We start from the raw sequence: 18,102 nt of genomic DNA on the forward strand, positions 1-18,102 counted from the left end.
TGTTGTTAACAAAAGGTTAGGGTTAGGGTCAGTTAAACTCTTCTGCCAGAACCGTCCCTAGTGAGGAGTGAGGAAGTTGTGTAGAGTTGATCTGGGATTTAGCTCGTCTCTGAACTGTGTGAGAAAGACCTTCTCACCTTTGTTGTAGAGGGACCCATCAAAGTAGTAGCTCCCAGTGTAGAAACCAGTGGCCAGCTCTATCAGGTGTCTGGCCCAGGTGTTGCCTGCTCCAGGGAAACTAGCCAGAGCGATGAGCTGCTTGGATCGGGTGGGCAGGAAGCGTCTGTCCATGCACCGGTTATCTAGACAGGAGAGGGGAATGTTAGAGAAAGTAAATCAAGCAGGACCCAGTGTCTGCAAGCTCATTTTTATTCATGAGCAAAGACCCCTAGACTTCGGTTTTCAACCCCTCAATTAAAGCGGCTGATTTCCAATCTCACCAGGGGCTCTCCGAATTTAAATAATAATGAGCGATAACCTGTCACTTACACTGACATCTTTGTAGTCATCAACAAATGACAAGTACGACAAGAGCTTTCATCTTTTTAATAAAACGACTGTAGTTGCATCTCGAAAACCCAGAGAATGAAAAAAGCATTGTTAAACAGCTGTTTTTGTTAATATCGGGTAAGAGGTGAAGTTTTCCGATTTATCATGTTAAGAACACATGAGCATTGGAAGGTTGCAAGAAACTGTAGGAATAGAAATATGACCAAAAATGTGAAGTGCACTCACACTCATTCACTCACACTAGGGTCAATTTTCCCAGAAGCCAATTAATCTACCAGTATGTCTTTGGACTGTTGGAGGAAACCCATACAAACTTGAGGAGAACATACAAGCCCCATGCAGATAGCAGATAGTCCAGGGCCTCAGCACTCAAGGCAGCTGTACTAATCACTCCGCTGCCTTTCCAAAAACATACATGCAGAGATGGAGTGATGAGTTTCTCTTGATGCTTAATATTGCGGGTTTTTTTTCAAATCACAATGTTTTTAAAGTGATCATATAGCTTTTTAAAGAATTCTTACTGGGAACGTGTAATGTGTATTCAGTACTCCACATGTGCTCTGCACAGAAGCCACCCCATTTCCAAAAAAATACAATATCAAAATGCCATTTTATTGTGTGGGAGAGGATATTTATTTAATTGAACCGAAGCTTTTTGTACAGTTTCATGTTAAAAAGAAGAATTTAAAGAACCTTACTGCAGTAAATCCAGCCATTAACAGAGCAGAAAACAGCTATAAATCTTTTAGAAAGGTAGGTCTAGCGACAAGCTGCAACACTTGCACAGGTTAATCCACTCTAGCAAGGACAGATTCAAATCTGGCTCTGTAAGCACTCCATGTAATGCTAAAAAGGGAGAAAAACGTAGGGAAGTTAATGAGTAAGTCTGATTAATGGCAACTTGAACATGTGGTGGCCCCTTGTGATCTGCTTCTGAATTGCATTTTAGGAAGTGAAAGGACTGAGTCAATTCACTTAGAGGCTCTAGTAAAGATTGCTTTTCACAGGCTGTCTGAAGGACCCACTGCTTCCTAGTTACAAGAGCTTTTGATTGCTTATGTAAATACAAAGAGACTGCAGAGCAATGTTGACACTTTAATGATTGGCTTCCTTCATCCCAGTTAGAAACAGAAGGTACTATTCAAGACAGGCCTTTGACCAAAATGGAGAAAGCAGCAGCATACCAGAACATAAAAAAAACACCTGGTAAGTACAGTAGGTTTAAACCTTTAGAAATGATCTATCCCGGAGAATTATATTTATTCTTTTTTAGATTACTCAAATTGGAATATCTATTTATTCCAGCACCACTACTGCAGCATTATACTGTTTATAAAGAGAGCAAACTAACGTCCTTTAGGAAATTAGATTGCTCTTCTTATCCTCCATCCTGGACAGCCACAATACATCAAGGTTTATAGCTCACTTCTAATTGTCAATGGACAAAAAGACTTGGGTTCAATAAATTATTTTACTTGTTTGGGTAATTTAATAAAATTAGATTTGGCCAGCTCTTGGGCAGCTGCAGAGTGCTGGTGATTTTCTGGCAAAGTGAAATCATTCCATGTCGATAAATTACAGACTTAGAGATGATTATAAAATCTACTAAATTATGACTCTCTAGAAAACATGTACTAAATTGTGACTCTCTAATGTATCACCAAGCTTTCCACTTTTATACTCTGATCCTAGAACATGGCTTCACTGCTTTAATGGAAAACACAGAAAAGACATTGCTCTTCCTGATAGCATTCAGTGCTGTAGGTACACAGCCAGCACCACCATGATGGTGTGTGCTAGGTCAAGATTCAAAAAAAGCATTTTTTTTGTAAAATAGTCTAAAATCTTAATTTAAACTAATATTCTGGGTTTCACCATTATTTCCTCTTCCTGTTTCATTTAATAAGATCTGAAAGGAGTGCCACAGTGTTAAAAAAGCCACTCATGCTGCACAGCAGCTATTTGTACGAAGATTCGCAGGACATTACCTCTCCTCTTCATCTCTGCAAATGTGCATGAAATTCAGGTGGACCTCATACTGTAGCTCGAAAGTTTTTTTTATGAATACTGTGTGCGTGTCGTCTCGATCTTTGTTTGAATATATTAGAATGTCTTTAGCATATTCAACATGGAATACAGAATATCATTATGTGCCCCTAATCTTTGGCTTATACACTTTTTTGCGAACGAGGTCCTAAGCGTCTAAATTAAGTGTTTGAGGTTACAGTGAAGAGGCATGTGTAGGATTGGTCTTACAAGTCTTACAAGAACAAGTTTTGGAGGAAGCACGACAAATGTTAAAACCTCTCCAGGGCATGTCAACGTGCAGACGGAAGGCGTACATCAGAAGCCGCCGTGATTTTGGCTTCTGTCAAGGTTTTGTTATGTAAAAATACATTTGCACTAAAAAGTGACTTTGAATAGAAAAATTAGACGTGTTACAGTGCTTGGCTGGAAGCAGTCACAGAAGACTGATCTGTCTGAAGGGGCAGAGGAAGCAGGATCGATAATGATGAAGAGACGCAGATGTATGCTTAGATAATACACCGGATTGGAGAATGGAGAATGGTGATGACTGCCAAGTTGGACATCAGGAGGGGGTGTGAAGCACCGAGTATAACAATCCTACGTCTTGTGGAGCGCGAATGAGCTCTCGGACGGCTTACCTTGGGCCTGCGTCTGATACACCACGAAATAGTCCTCGGTGCCACAGCCCTCGAACTCCTCCCCCGCGCAGCGGCGCAGGCAGAGCTCCTCGTCCTCGCGCTCGTGGAGCGAGAAGAGAGGCGTGGGGAAGCCGCAGCGGCAGCTCTGGCCCGCCAGCACCGCCAGCGAGTACTCCTGAGGACGAGAGGGGAGGGGGGAGGAGAGGTGCTTCAGCACGCGGGGAGCTGTCTCCTCAAGGGCCGGCCCTCGACGAGAGCTCCTCCAACCTGCACCCACTTACAGATCATCTCTTGCACAAGTGCTCCCAAAGCTTTGATGCTCTTCATCCTGCTTCACCCTGAATTTGCCCACAGTAATTACTAGCCGTTCCACAAACGCTCACACATGTTAATTAAGGATGACGGCTCCAATTTCTTGGAGGTTGAGGTGGATTCAAGCTTTCATTTCACCTCAGATCTTAATTACTCCACTGGATTAATTATTTAAATTACACAGTTAAATTAATCAGTTTTTGCTCATATTAAGCAGCTCATAATTGAAATATACCTAGAAAACCAACAGGAGTACAGGTTCTGAGGTCTGGATGTCCAGATAAGAGAGAGGCCTTTTGCAATAGAAAGATACAGGGAAAGAGAACAAAAAGGCAATACTGCAGTAAGGGTATGACACAATGTACTAGATTGTACTATTTACCAGGTTTTCAAGAAACACATGTTTAACTGAGATATATTTCTTCTTAATAACGGAAAAATAACAAAATACAAGTTATTCATCATTTGAAAAGAAATGGTGTCAAATATATTGAGTATCTCCTTCAAAATGTAGCACAAAACCAGATTCTGAGAGAGTCAGAGGTCTGAAGTGAAATGTGGATCTCTGAAGACTGCCAAGGACATTTGCAGCTAATGATATTTCTTGAAAAAAAATCAGCACAAACATCTTCTATTCAATGAGAATTAAACCCCCAAAGGTTGATTTGTTAAACTGATATCCAGCATTTCAAAAGCTTCTGTGCACTGCATCTCAAATGTATAGTCTAAGAAAAAGATCAATAGAGTCCAAGGGCAGTATTGACATAGAAGCTGCTATTTTAACAACTAGACTAAAACATACTGTAAACAGCATATACTGCATTTTTGAGTCTTGAGCATGTTTTTCCTGAATACGTGAAGTGTAGATTTTGCCCACTGTTGTCACCATGTCTGCACATTCACTCTACTTTACTACCAACCCACCTGTCAGCTTTAACAAGAGTGAGTGTGTTTCTGCAGTTCTCAAAGGTCTGAATGGGGCAAAAAGAGTGTTTCTGGTTAGGGTTTTAAAAGCTGAGAAAAACTGGTGATTCTAAATATCAATTGAAAAGAAAAACAGGCTGAAAGCATTTCTCACCTTTTCGGTACAGAAGTCCACACATTTATCCACTGACATGTTCAGTATGACTGCATGGACTGGTAAGGCGAAGGAGACGTTTTCTGGTTTCCTGAAACACCCCTTAAAGATTGCACTTCCATCTGAAGAACAAACATACAACACAGGAAAAAAAAAAGTGGAGTTCTTGAACAGTGTTCATTGCTCATTGCAATGAAGTTGAGCAGACGTATTGGATCTACAAGACACACGGAGCCAAGCTTTGTTAATAAATAAGAATTTCAAAGGCATCTTTGTGCCATGAGCCAAAATTCTGTGGCAGCCTCTTAGAACTTTCATGCAGGAGATGTACTAGGAATAGGGAAGAGCCAGCCCTACAAAAGGAAGATATGAATGAAGAGAATACTCATCTAATTGCACACTCATCCTAATGCTAATTAGAATCTAAGTACAGATGGCACGGTTGAAAAGTGGATGGAATTAGTCATCATGAGTGGGCTGGCGGTGATGCCTTTGGAAGTGACAGAAACAGCCATTAGATGGTCTATTTATACAGTATCAGACGGAACTTGGAAAAAAACCTCCTTTGGTAGTGCTCACCCCACAACCCTTCACATTGATAGCGTGCTCTCTTGACAATGAAATTCTTTGTCACAGCACGCTCTTCTTGTGCCTCCCTGGGTTTCTCACTTTGTAATCTGGCCACCATGGTTCCCTTCCCCTGAGTGAATGTGCTTTTAAGTCTATTCATTCTATCGCATGTCTAGCTCACACACACACACAAACCATTTATGTGATTCGGTCAGAAAAGTGCATTTGTACTTTTCTGAAAAATAACAGCCAGGACTGAAAAGCAGTGCCTATAAGCTGAGTGAGTCAGCAAATGTTACTCTTCCCCTAGGATGTAACCAGCTTTTAATAGGTCACAAATGTCAGGCAAAAGCAAAGGCTAGACATGTCTATCCCTTTTCTCTTCCTGGTGTAATGACCATTGACCAGACATGCACTTAGAGAATTGCCACTGGTCAACCCCTGAACATTTTTTTTTTAAATGACCAGTAACACTAAATGAGACGATACCTGACCATAGCGCGCCAGTTGCTAGATAAAATTTATGTGCTTTTGCTTTGCAGTCTTTGAGGTGTTTTGAGTACTGCTCTAGAGTCTGGGAACAGTCACATTTTCAGTAATTTACATGCTGATCATCAGCTTGTGTGTTTTGACCTGTGTCTGCTAACATTGCTTGAACTACAAATATCTATTCTAAATATATCAGAAGTTAATTATACCAATCAATGAACATGATTACAAATCAAGTGTCGGCTACCACGAGATAAAACTGCATATTAATTCCTTTTATTATAAGCTGCTTGCTTGATCCAGACCTTGCATATTGGGTACGCCACCTATAAAAGCGTTTAGCCAGCTTTATAAATTCATGAAGAAGGTCTATGCATTGGAATTTCAAAAAACACATTTCACAAAATCAGTTATCAGGCTGCTGCTGCTGAAATAAGTACTGTACATGCACTGAAATGAAAGGTAAGGAAGTGAATCTTGCTTCTCAGTTGGTGCCCTATTGCCAAAGTCTTTTTAAGTTTAAAGTTTTTTTGAGAGTTACCAGTCAGTTTCAGAGGTGTTTAAAGGCTTGACATGTGGTCAATGCCTACTAAAAGCAGATGCCAGCTGTGATTTATCCAGGAAACAATAGTTTTTAGAAATGTGCAGATGATACCAGGAAGTCCTGCAAAGTCCAGGTGATATCTCTCTAACATTGCTATGTTATACTCATATTGCATAGCCCTATACCATATGGGAAAAAAAATATAATACAAAGGGTCTGATGTAGGTGTGCACCTTGTAATTTGTAAAGTCATGTGAAAGGTCCTGAATTCTGTTTAATTGCAGGTTTTTAAAGTGCACATCATTACATTTTGGCAGTAAATTCATGACTCAAAACTCTTTCTAAAAATTATTAATTGTGCTGGAAGACAGGTTTGTAATTATAGTTCTTGGGCAAAGTTCAGCAATCTAAGTGCTTCCTTGTTACTTTGAAACACTTAATTCATCAAATTCCTACGTGAATCCAGTCGATCCTTTAACAATTAAGTAATGACAGTCCTGGTAGGCATAAAAGACTGAATCGAAAGACACAAATTTGCCACTCTCTAGTGGAATGTCACAAGGAATTAGCAATGATCCTACAAGAATCTAGTGGAATTAACTGCAAGTCTCCAGTCACCAGTAACAAACACCCTGGGATATGCAGACAGATTAAGATGTACAGTATGAGGAATACCAATATTTCTCACTGTCATTCACATCACGTGTAAAAATATGTTTTTAGCTAGAGTTTATCCTCTAAATTTCAAGGCCTGCTACTTTACGGCACACTTTCATTAGGATCTAATTCTGGACATGTATCATAAGAACATAAGAAAGGTTCCAAACAAGAGATGACTATTTGGTCCATCTATCCTGTTTGGTAGTTAGTAGTTAATTGATCCAAGGATCTCATCTAGCTATTTCTTGAAAGAAACCAGGCTATCAACCTCAACAAAATTGCTAGCATGTCAACTATTTTGTGAGAACAAAATAAAATTCCTCCTTCTCTAGAACTCAGGAGGAGATAGGAGACAGCAGAAAGAGATTCCTTAATCAGAGCACAGCCTAGACCCTGGAGTTTATCGTATCTAATTTATCTCACAGGAGACAATGAGGGATTGGACCCTAAGCACAGACATCATTAGCTGTTAATGGGCTGGCTGCACAGTTGTGGCACCAAGGACAATGGGGAACGCAATTAGTAGAGCTGCATGTCTGAAACCCTTAAAGTCATTGGTGCTGACTGAGATTCACAGCAGTCAATCACACCAGCAATTAATTTCCCTCTAAATATGGGTCAAAAGCACCATAAATATTGATTGGCACACTTTTCTGCAAAGACTAGGGACTGTGTTTGTTTTGTCACTAATTTCATTTAGACAGAAAAAAACGACCTCTGGAAGCCAAATGAGAAGAAGCCAAAAGCAGAATATCAATCCATGAAACTAAATGAGCTCATTATTTCAGCGCTAAATTAATTGTCTTAATTTCCCTGTTCGGTTTAAACATACAAAAACAAAAACAGAGCCTTGGTTTCAATAATGGTCTTTTTGGTTGGATTTTCTGCTAAATAAATCTGCAGTGATGCTGTGTTGGGGGTTACATTTCAAAGAACTTGTTGCAGACAACAAAATGGCAAAACCACGAAACAAACAACCTATTAATGGTACCACAACTTAAAAAGTTTGTAATTAGTGTTTCTATAATCCAAAAAACAAAAGTGTGATATCTCCCTCAGCTGACCTGGTTTTCAGACAAGGGCATATTGCTTGCACCCACCATATTCACTTTGGGTGTGACAATCCAACTTAGAAAACATAGTCCACAGCTACAGGTAGGTAAAGTGATGCTTATACTGTACACGTCTGTGTACTTTTAATATAAAAACCCATTTCAAACATGCATAAATGGGTCATTATGCAGTATAATGCATCCTGTGGGCTGCTCTGCTCACAAATGTAGTCTCCAACAGCTGAGACAGATGGAGAGGGCCTGAGCTCAGCCTTGTGGGCACAATGTGCAACTGTAACCTCATGATTCAGGAGCAAGAGTGTAACATCTTCAGCCTCCATCACAGCGTGTTGTCAGTTTTGAAGCTTTACAGACAGAAGCTCCATTTTACACTGAAAAGACATTTGTGTTTAGACATGCAATTTCATTTTAAAAATGCATTCTTTTGTGATAAGGCACTTGCAGGCAAAAAGGGCAAAATGTCCCTTCTTGAGTTCTAATATGGAAGCAGATCTATAATCGAAGTCGCAAATTGAGAATGACTAACCTTGCTTTCTTAGCTTTTATTTTCATTTTCTTTTTCTCACTTTCAGTTTTCCAGCTAGCTAGTGCCTTGGGTTTCAGTTGAACTCCCATTAGGGTTTTGTATCTGAACCAGCCATTGTAAACAGCAGCTCAATAATTTATGGCTAATTTGCGTCACAAGTTAATGCACCTTACAAAGGTTGCATTGTTCACCTCAACACAGATATTACTTCATTGGCGAAGCAATATTTAAGGCCAGCTGACAACATTTTAAGGATTTTTCTCTTTATAATAGTCCTGCATTTCAAACAAGAGACACTGTATGTTATAGAAACATTAATTATACTGTAGATAAGATGTTTATACAGTATTATTTTGGGCATAATTTAAGCTAACCTACAGTGTCTAAAATGGAATAAAACCTTAAGAATAAATGTTTTTCTATCTTTGATTTCTAGACACCATATTTTTTAATTTTCTTTCTAACAAAAGGGCCTGCGTTTTCATACAGTACTTATTTTTAGCAGTTAGATTTTCATATAACAAAGGCGAGACCGTCATAGCAGAAGAGAATACACCATTCTAGTAGGATGACCTCCCACAACACAGCTGCTCTGTGCATGTCTTTAAAAAATTTTCTTGTCAATTTAACTCGTTAACTTCCACACTAGAGTAATCAGGGTACTTAATCATAACCAAGTACCAGTGTTCTTGCTTTGATGATTTAGGGCTCTGTTTGGGTAAAAAATGGTCAGACTTGGTAATTTCCTACACCTTAGGAACAAATCAGAAGGTTTCAAATGTAAATTAATGAAAATTTAATTTTACCTTAAGAAAAGGATTTTCAAATAACAAGAATTTTAAGGATTTAATTTTTACATAGAAAGATGGGTGTATTTTAACAAAAAAATAGCACCTTAACTTAGGTACAAAAAAAGCAGCATTATTTATTTTTTTACTTAAAAGCTGATCTTGTCAACATTAGCCAACAAGTGCGAATGTACTCACACCGCCGGGCCGACTCCTGGCTCAGCTCCAGCCTGTAGATGGAGAGACGGTTCGCCCCTCCACAGGTGTTGGTCTTCTCGCCCTTACACTCCATGTTACAATCGCTTTCGCTGGCGTTGGGCGCCTGGATCTTGTGCCCACAATAACACTCGGCCCCAAACTCCAACCCAGCGTACATGTAGCCTCTGTTACGGGGCATGAAGGGGAGACAACAACAGCGGAAGAGAAACAATCTGGTGATTGCGGCTACCACATGCATGCGGTAATTTCATATTCTGCACACATTCTGTACAAGTACATTGTGTTTCTTTTTGCGGCCCCGGACTTATCCTTGAGAGTCTAGCAACAGAGGTTGCGCACCATCTCTCAAACTGTGTGCTGAAATGCTGAGACACATGTGCCTCTCCTCACTCCCATTCCCCCAGATAACAGAACTTGTTTTGGAAAAAGCAGCCTATCTGCTGAAAAAAGCTCTGCCTTGGAACGTCATAATTCCGATGTCAGCATTTCCCAAGCTGACAAATGTTACCACCCTCGCGATTAATTTTATCGGAGCTTTCTAAAACCTGTTTTTGCTTCCTCTGGTGGCAAGCCATACAGGACCAGAAGGCAGCCTTTTCCTGGTCGGTTTCACCCATAGCCTGTCCCAGATGTTTAGGAAGCAAGGCACGACTACAGCCTCGATGCCACAGTGAGACCATTTAAGGACACATTCAAAGAGACAAGGACAATTTAGGGAAATCGCTAGTCTGCAGTTCTTTGGAAGGTTTGAGGAAAACTCACAGCTCCTGCAGAAAACCAGAACAAACTCAGAGATACAAAATCCATGGAGAAGGCATTGCAATCCAGAATCAAATCCAGCATCCATGAAATGTGAGATAGCAGCGCTTAGCACCATGACACCACCTCCCCCCATGGTGTTGCCTGATGTTAAAGAAGAATCACCCAGACATACCCACGGGCTGCTTTTGAATTTTGCATTTCACAGAGGATACAACAAAGCTAATATGTAAGTGTTACAGAAGAGGGAACAAGCGAGTGCTCAAAGGTATTATACTTTTACTACTTTGTAATAAAATCGGGCTTTAAAAAGGTTTAAGGGCTCCCATATGGCTCGTGTGCACAGTTTTTTACCTCTGCTTTCCAGACATTGGCAATTCAGGCCTTAACTGCTGTATGTCAATAGGTGACTGTAACTGGAGCCCTGGTCTGTAGGGCAGAATTGGTAGGATGGATAGGCTTGAGCTGGCCAGGTCATCCTGGACTTTGCCCACAGTAATGAGCCCGGTGACTCGCCGGGTGCCTGCAGTTTGCAGTGCTTTCAATGAGAGTGGATTCAGTGGATGCTAACTCTCCTGCTGGCACTGTGGTTCTCAGAACATGGTGAGGTGGAGGTGAAGTCAGAGGAATGCATCATCCTCATCACACTGATAGGAGGTACATTCCTAGCAGATGCCCTAAAAGACAATTGGCAGTTCCAATTTGGGGATGGAGAAGCATTTAACAAGAAAACAATTGGTGATCCCAAATTGAAAAACTCAAGAATCACATAATATGGTTGAATTTCTTGGGTTTTTTTTCACAATCCAGACGTGAGTGTAAGCTTAGAAAGCTGAGATAAGCCTAGAAAAAGCTTTGGAAAAATGAAGGCATACGTGTTAAAAAATGTAGAGAGCAAAATTCTCTATTGTACATTGTCAATTGATTTCACTGATATTATTTTGCCTCTACAAGGTATAAAACATCCTGCACAGGAACAAAAATACTACATGGATAGTCTGAAAGTAGGAGAGGGGGTTTGCTTACATATATGGCTTATTTGGCTGGAGAAAGCTCCAGGATGCTGCAGTCTAAGAAAGAAGAAATAACAAGAATGTTGTGGATCTTTTCTTTTTGTTTTAGTAGTCTTTCATTGTTATCCTTGTGTAGATGCAGCAGTATAAGCAATGGAGCGAGAGGGAAAACCAAAAAATGTGTTCAATGTCTGAGAATAGGTTTACTAGCTACACAAACATAAAGCAGGCAATTCATATTCCACGTGCTGTTCTATAATGAGGTATGGTCACAGTCTCCGAATTACTGCAGGAGGCCACTTAACAAATGCCTTTGTCATTGTTACAGAAAACTAAAATCACGGTTTTAAATGCAGCCTCGAATTATTATGTTACTAGTCAACTGAGGAAACTGTACCTTTGTACTACTGTGAAAACCAAGAAAAACATGCTGATAACTAGTGATGGTTACACTTTACATTTCAAAATGAGAAATGTTACTTTTACTTCTGACTTTTTCATTTTTACTGGCATGATCCTGACAAACAGAAATGGCTGTGTGTCAGTTTTTCTGCTTTTGCAACAGAAAATGTAAAATCTCTTTAGGGTAGTTTCTGAAGTCACTCGTTTCCAAAACAAGCCAGCTAACCTCAAGCAGTAGCAGTATTTTAAAGTAATTGTGAAAAAATAACAGTAAATAGTAAACACTTTAAATTAAGTCTTCAGAGGCCTACCTTTCAGCACAGTTGTCCTGGCAACGAAAAACCGTCATTTTCCTGTAGTCAAAAAAAGAAGCTCCCCTGAGTGCTCTCTTCTGCGTATCATCAGTATAACAGCCAATATATTTTGCTGTGGAAACACAAAAACAAGAATTTAGTATGTACAATTGTAAGAATGCCTGAGTGCTTTCACCATACTTGCTTGGAGCTGAGTGAAGTCACAGCCATAGCTAGTTCACAGATTATAAGACTGCACAATTTGCAACGGACACTTTTATAGGCTTACTAGTCAGTTTATTGATTATGGGCTGTACAAAATTCCCAACATAAAACAAAAATGTCAGTTCATCAGGTATGAAATTCCTCATTTTAGAAATTTTTAGAAATTTCAGTTAAAAAAAATGACACAGCATCATATTATTTGATAAAGTAAGAGTATTTATACAGTAATTCAGGAGAGATGCAATAAAACATTCGATTACTTCCAAAATCATTGTTCTCATCCAAACACATTGAGAAAGAATTTATATTAAAAAGCATTTATCTCAGCACCGCAAATGTATTAGCACCTACCCAAGACGCTCTTAAAATAAAAAAAGTTCACTACTCATACTGCAGAAAATGTGTTTCTTTCAACTGAGTGCAAATATTTTCAGAAGTAAGATGAAAATTAGATTGTGAAGATGCCTAAATGTACAGCAGCTCTAGAGGGCTTTGTGTGTTGTGGCATTCTAAGTAATCGTTTATAAAATATCTATGCAGTGTTAAATTGAAAGCCAGTTTGTTCTACAAACAATAGGATGGTTTTTCTATTTAGAATAACACTCACACAGTGTGCTGCTGTTATTGCTGATACAGCTTTAGTGCCATATCTACAGTGCAGACACACACCAGCACAGAACAACTCTGGACCTGGTGGCTGAATACTGTAGCCTTGAAGGATTCGCCAGCCAAATGCTCATTGTCTTCTTAAGTGGTGGGTCAGCAACCTTGAACGAAAGCACTGTGCGTGCTGATCATCTCTTTTTGTAGATGGTTTTCTGAACACAAGCTGACAATTACCAAGAACTATAGTGCAAGTGCTTCAGTTACTAAGCTGATGGTGACTGATTCCCTGGTCAATGTCATGGGGTGGGAATTCATATAACAACACAACCAGAATGCAGTGTGCCAGCATATTTGATATGAAAAGTAAATATTTTTTCTTGCACTGTTAAGACACAAAATATCATTGTCTAGGCTAACAGTAGGGGGCTTACAAAATACATTTCATGTTTACTTCATTGCTCTGGACCCTTTTTTTGTAATATGTAAATGAACCTGTCCAGGAAAAACATTATTGCAGAGTATTGCAGTAAGCAAAGCTGATGCGACAATTTTAGAGCGACTCTGAAATTTGCAGTACAAATTTGATCAATTTGAAATATTACTTTGAAAACAGTTTTCTACAGTTACAGCTGGAACGCTATTTTGTAGCAGCACAATTACTTTAGACAATTAAAAATTGCCAGACTTTAGTGTTTCCCAGATGGCAAAATAAAGTTCATGTGATAACGTATTATTAACAAATATTTTTCTCTCTTATTTTATTAATACATGTACTAAACATTGTTTTAACATATTCAAATGAGATCTACTGTACAGTTCACACTGTATGCGGGTATAAACAGACCTACAGAACACAGTAGTTAAGAGTGCAAAAGACATGGTCTGTTAAGCCACATTTTAAAGCAGAACTAGTCAACTCAAAGTATTGTAGAACACATGGTATAGAGTACAGCATATGAAACAGATAAAAAAATAAAGAAAATAGAACAGAATAGAACAAGCATACAGTAAATGTCTCCTATCATTTAAGTTCAATTCAATGTAATAAACTTGTCAAAAGTACTCAGCAGATGTGATTTTACAGTTTTCAGTTCTTTTGCTAATTCTAAAGCAGCCTGTAAACAAGTTCATACTACCTTCTGGTGGTCTTGTGTTGTAACAGCAGTTTTTTTTCTTTAGTTTCATAAAGTAAATGGCAACAAATAGTCTCCAAGCTGGCCACTTAGTTGATTAATTTCATCCATTTTAATCAATCTTCCCATGTTGTCTGGTCCATATTATACCTTAAACTTTCTTTGCGACTGACCTTCATGTAATCAATACATCACATATTGTGCTTCAATGTTTTCATTAAAATCTTGTAGAGACCTTTATTTCAAAATGTGGTTAAAACTATAGTTACGTAGTAAGTGTTCACCACTACACAAGCCTGAGGTGACTTTTATTCAGAGACATTTAACTTGCTTTGCCAGAAAGTAGGGTGCAGATTTAAAAAGGTTTAGCTCTAACACAAAGGATTCTTCAGGTTTTCCAGAACTCCCTGCTGCTTTCAGAACCTCAGACTGATAAACTGCGAGATTACCCTGGATCTCTTCCTTTCTCTCGCCCCAAAAAATGCCAGCAATGACAAAAGAAAAATCAAAGCCCATATTCTCTCTTGCCAGAGCTTTTTCCTTTAAGCAGAATCCCTGAAGAACACTTGGAATATTATAAAATAACTTCAGAGGTGTGATATTACTGTACATCGTGGCTGTACTGGAGGTAATGTGCTAGCAATGTCAACAAAAGTGTTTTGATCAAGACTTCTCACATGATAAATAATCCTTAGCTCTGCATATTTCTTACAGTGACTGTAATCTTTCAAATGTTTAGTGGTCCTAAAGACTCAGACCATCCCTGTTTGCCAGAAGATCCCATGTACAGTACCATTTGATGGCTTAAGGCCTCCTAATCTTTCTGTCTCACATTTGTTTTGCAAGAGTGAAAAAGACAGCATTGCTTTATTTTTTACATAGTAGAATCTGCTGCACTCAGACTAACCCCTGTTATATTTCACAACAACATAACTCCATTCGTATTAAATTCTCATGATTTGCAATATCAAGCAAACTTAGTTATTTTTTATTCCATTTTTGGTCAATACAGAAAGAAAACAGGCTCAGCTCAGCTGAATGAACTGAACAAAACCATAGAATTGGAAACTATGACAAATGATCATTAAGTAAAACAGCATAATGTACATCAAAATAAACATCAATATGATTGCAAAAGTACTGCAAACAAGCCGGATAATAAAAGCAAGGGGGCACTGATATTCAAAGTTTTGAAAAGAAAAGAGTGCCAAGAATTGCAGTCAAGGATCTCAGCAGCTGTCTGGAAGGTCTGGAAAAGTCAAGTGCAGTAGCTAAGCCTGCTGCTTTCTATAAACCTCCAGAGTCTTAATCCTGCTCAGTCTTGCATACACCAATACAGAGGGCAAAACATATGATGAGGGTTCATTACAGATGCTTCGCTCTGCGCAATGTTTCAGCACAATCTACTACTCATTGTTCAAAGTCACAGAAAATCTCTTCTAAATGGATTATTACAAGACTCAAGACTGTGCTCTTCAGATTTTTGGCTGTCACCGGAACTCTTCATTGAGTAACCTCAAAGCTGCTAAAATACTGCAGACTTCCAATCCCCCCCCCCCTTAAGAAATATCCTGGCTTCATCATACAATTGATTCACTCTCCTTCTCTGTCACTCTCTCAGAAAGGGAAAGATCCCTTGTAGTGTTGACTGTATTACTTTGTGTGTTGTTAGATATTGCATGCTTTTGTATCAATCTGCACCAAGAAAGATTAAGCAGGAGTGAACAGGTTTTCTACAGTGTATGTATGTATGTACTATATATGATTAGCCAGCTGTGAATTTGCTATCTGGATTTTGAATCACCAGTTCTGTGGTTTTATGTTTCTGGTTACAGCTATGAACTTCACCGCACGTGAGGGAGAAAGAGGAAGCCTGGACAGACTTTCTGATCCAGCCAGCTTTCAGTCACTGTATTTTCCAACATGCCACAGCCAACAGAACTCCATATGGGAGGTTCACTGCTGACTGCAAAAGAGGCACATTCCTCACTGACAGCAATGTAAACCTGCAGATGAGTAAGGAGCTACTGTACAGTGGTCACTGTATTGCTTGGAGCCAAGAGAGCCCTGGCTGACTACCCAACAGAAGTCTTCGCAGTGCACCATCACAGCTGATATGATGTGGTGGCATGATCCAGGCTCGAACCTGTGATGTCAGGTTCATAGAGCTCAACCTTGACTCAGACAGGCATCTTGACTGGTCAAGACAATTAGAATGCCCCTCTAATTTCCTAATAAATGCATTATATTTTAACAAAGACACAAATGCCTTCAGTCCCAGATTTAAAAGCTTCTCTTCGTCTCCCACTAGTTGCAAGACGGGGAGTGATCACGGAACCACAAGCACTATAAAAGAAATTATCACTTCTGTACGTGCCACATATTCTCCACAACCCCTGGGCATAATCTCATGGGTATGCATTTGACAGAGTGTAAAATGTGAGAGAAACATTATCGAGTACATAGCGACTCAGAAAGCTGATGGTCCAAGTGCAAAATCCCCGCTGGGTGGGAAGCACGTGCTCACTCTCTTGTTACAAAGAGCAGATGACGATGCGAAAAGGCTGTAGGTCCCAAGGTGCCCCACAAAGGCTCCTGTCGAAGACTATGGAAGACCCCTGTTTTTGATGAGAAGACGATTCAACACATGAATAGAGCAACACTTCCAGCAAAGGAGAGAGCGCGGGTTCCGAAGTCTAAATTTCTGCACATCCCGTCGTCTGCCAGAGTGGCAAGAGACCAACCGGGGGAGAGGCAGATAGAAAGAACGAAACCCCAGCATGAGAAGTTCAAGAGCATCAGCGCTTGGCATCACTGCCAGGGGAGCTGAAGGCAAATCTGAAAATGAATGCGCTGATAAAGCTCTGGAACACCGCGCAATCAAGTACGAAACGCTCCTACCAGATATGAGCCTTGTGATTTACCATCTTATCAAATACAGGTTGTGTTAACATGTTTACACAGCAATGCACTCGGGAAGCAGCTGCAGTTTCTCCGATGCTCCAGTTACACCCTCGACTTGCAAAACATTCCCCACAGATCTGACATTTTTAGACCTATCATTTTAGCATTAACACTTCATAAACGTCCGCTGATCTGCCTGTAATCTACCTGTGTACAATAGCTGTGTTTGCAGCTGTGCCTAAATGCAGAATGTAAAGAAAAGAGATCTGCATGCCAAATAGTACTACTTGCAGGAAACAACAGTCTGAGTGAACAGGGACTGAAGTGAACTTACAGTAGCTGACCCTATTATGATTCAAACGAATCAGACTGTCAGGTAAAAAGCGATGCTCTAAATGGACTCAATCTGAAAGGTCAAATTTCAAGACATTTAAAAAAAAAAGAAAAAAAAACAAACTGAAAAATCAGACACACTCATACAAATACAACAAGGATTTTAAAATGTGTACCTGGATCTGGACTCTAGTGCAGATGTACAAACTAGCCTTCTTGGATTATGAGTGATGAGTAGCAATAATGTTGAAGGTTACGAGTTGATGGTCTGGATTATGGCATGTGAATTATTTTATGGGCGGCACATTTATGGCACAGTGGTTAGCACTGCTGCCTTGCAGAGCTGGGACGCTGGGTTCAATTCCTGACCTGGGGTGCTATGTGGGTGGAGTTTATACGTTCTCCCCGTGTTCACGTGAGTTTCCTCTGGAAGCTCTGCTTTCCTCCCACAGGCCAAAAACATACTAGTTGGTTAGTTGACTTCTGGGAAAATTGGCCCTGGCGTGAGTGTGTATATGTCTGTGTTTGTCTGTATGTGCCCTGTGAGATAGACTGGTGTCCGGGCCAGGGTGTACCCCACCTTGAGCCTGTCACTTGCCCCTTGTGACCCTGAATTAGATGAAGTGGTTAGAAAATGGATGGACGTTTTCTCAATATGTGCAATGAAGTGATTTCAGACCTATGTACCAGTACAAATGACTGACCATGACATACCAGTACTAACTACTATAAATAATATATTTAATGACTTCTCTTTCCTATTTGCCTAGTTTATTTTTAAACTGTTGGATCATTCCTAAATGATTAAAATGATTTTTTCCAAGGTCCTAAGAATCAGTGTTATCTTTAATGCATTTTTGCCAGATAATAGAAATAAATTCCCCTCAAACAATCACCCATGACTTTCAACATGTTCACTGGAAATATATGTCATAAATGGTTGGTTTCAAAGATATAGTAAACTAATCTGATTTTCCTTGAGGCAGAGCTAGACATAAA

The 18,102-nt window shown here is 39.6% G+C and overlaps 1 protein-coding gene across 1 annotated transcript in view; it reads right to left on the reverse strand.

The window, feature by feature from the left end:
- wscd2 (WSC domain sialate O sulfotransferase 2) overlaps positions 1–18,102 on the reverse strand; it is a 77,610-nt gene that overhangs the window by 17,880 nt on the left and 41,628 nt on the right. The window contains exons 3-7 of the mRNA XM_088935988.1: positions 11,921–12,035; positions 9,415–9,599; positions 4,567–4,688; positions 3,177–3,351; positions 138–302 (exon numbers count right to left, since the gene is read on the reverse strand). Of these exons, the coding sequence (XP_088792114.1) occupies positions 138–302; positions 3,177–3,351; positions 4,567–4,688; positions 9,415–9,599; positions 11,921–12,035 (762 nt within the window). The remainder of the gene's footprint in view (positions 1–137; positions 303–3,176; positions 3,352–4,566; positions 4,689–9,414; positions 9,600–11,920; positions 12,036–18,102) is intronic.

Source organism: Atractosteus spatula, chromosome 17 (genome assembly GCF_055471065.1).
Source record: "Atractosteus spatula isolate fAtrSpa1 chromosome 17, fAtrSpa1.hap1, whole genome shotgun sequence".
Taxonomy (NCBI): Eukaryota; Metazoa; Chordata; class Actinopteri; order Semionotiformes; family Lepisosteidae; genus Atractosteus; species Atractosteus spatula.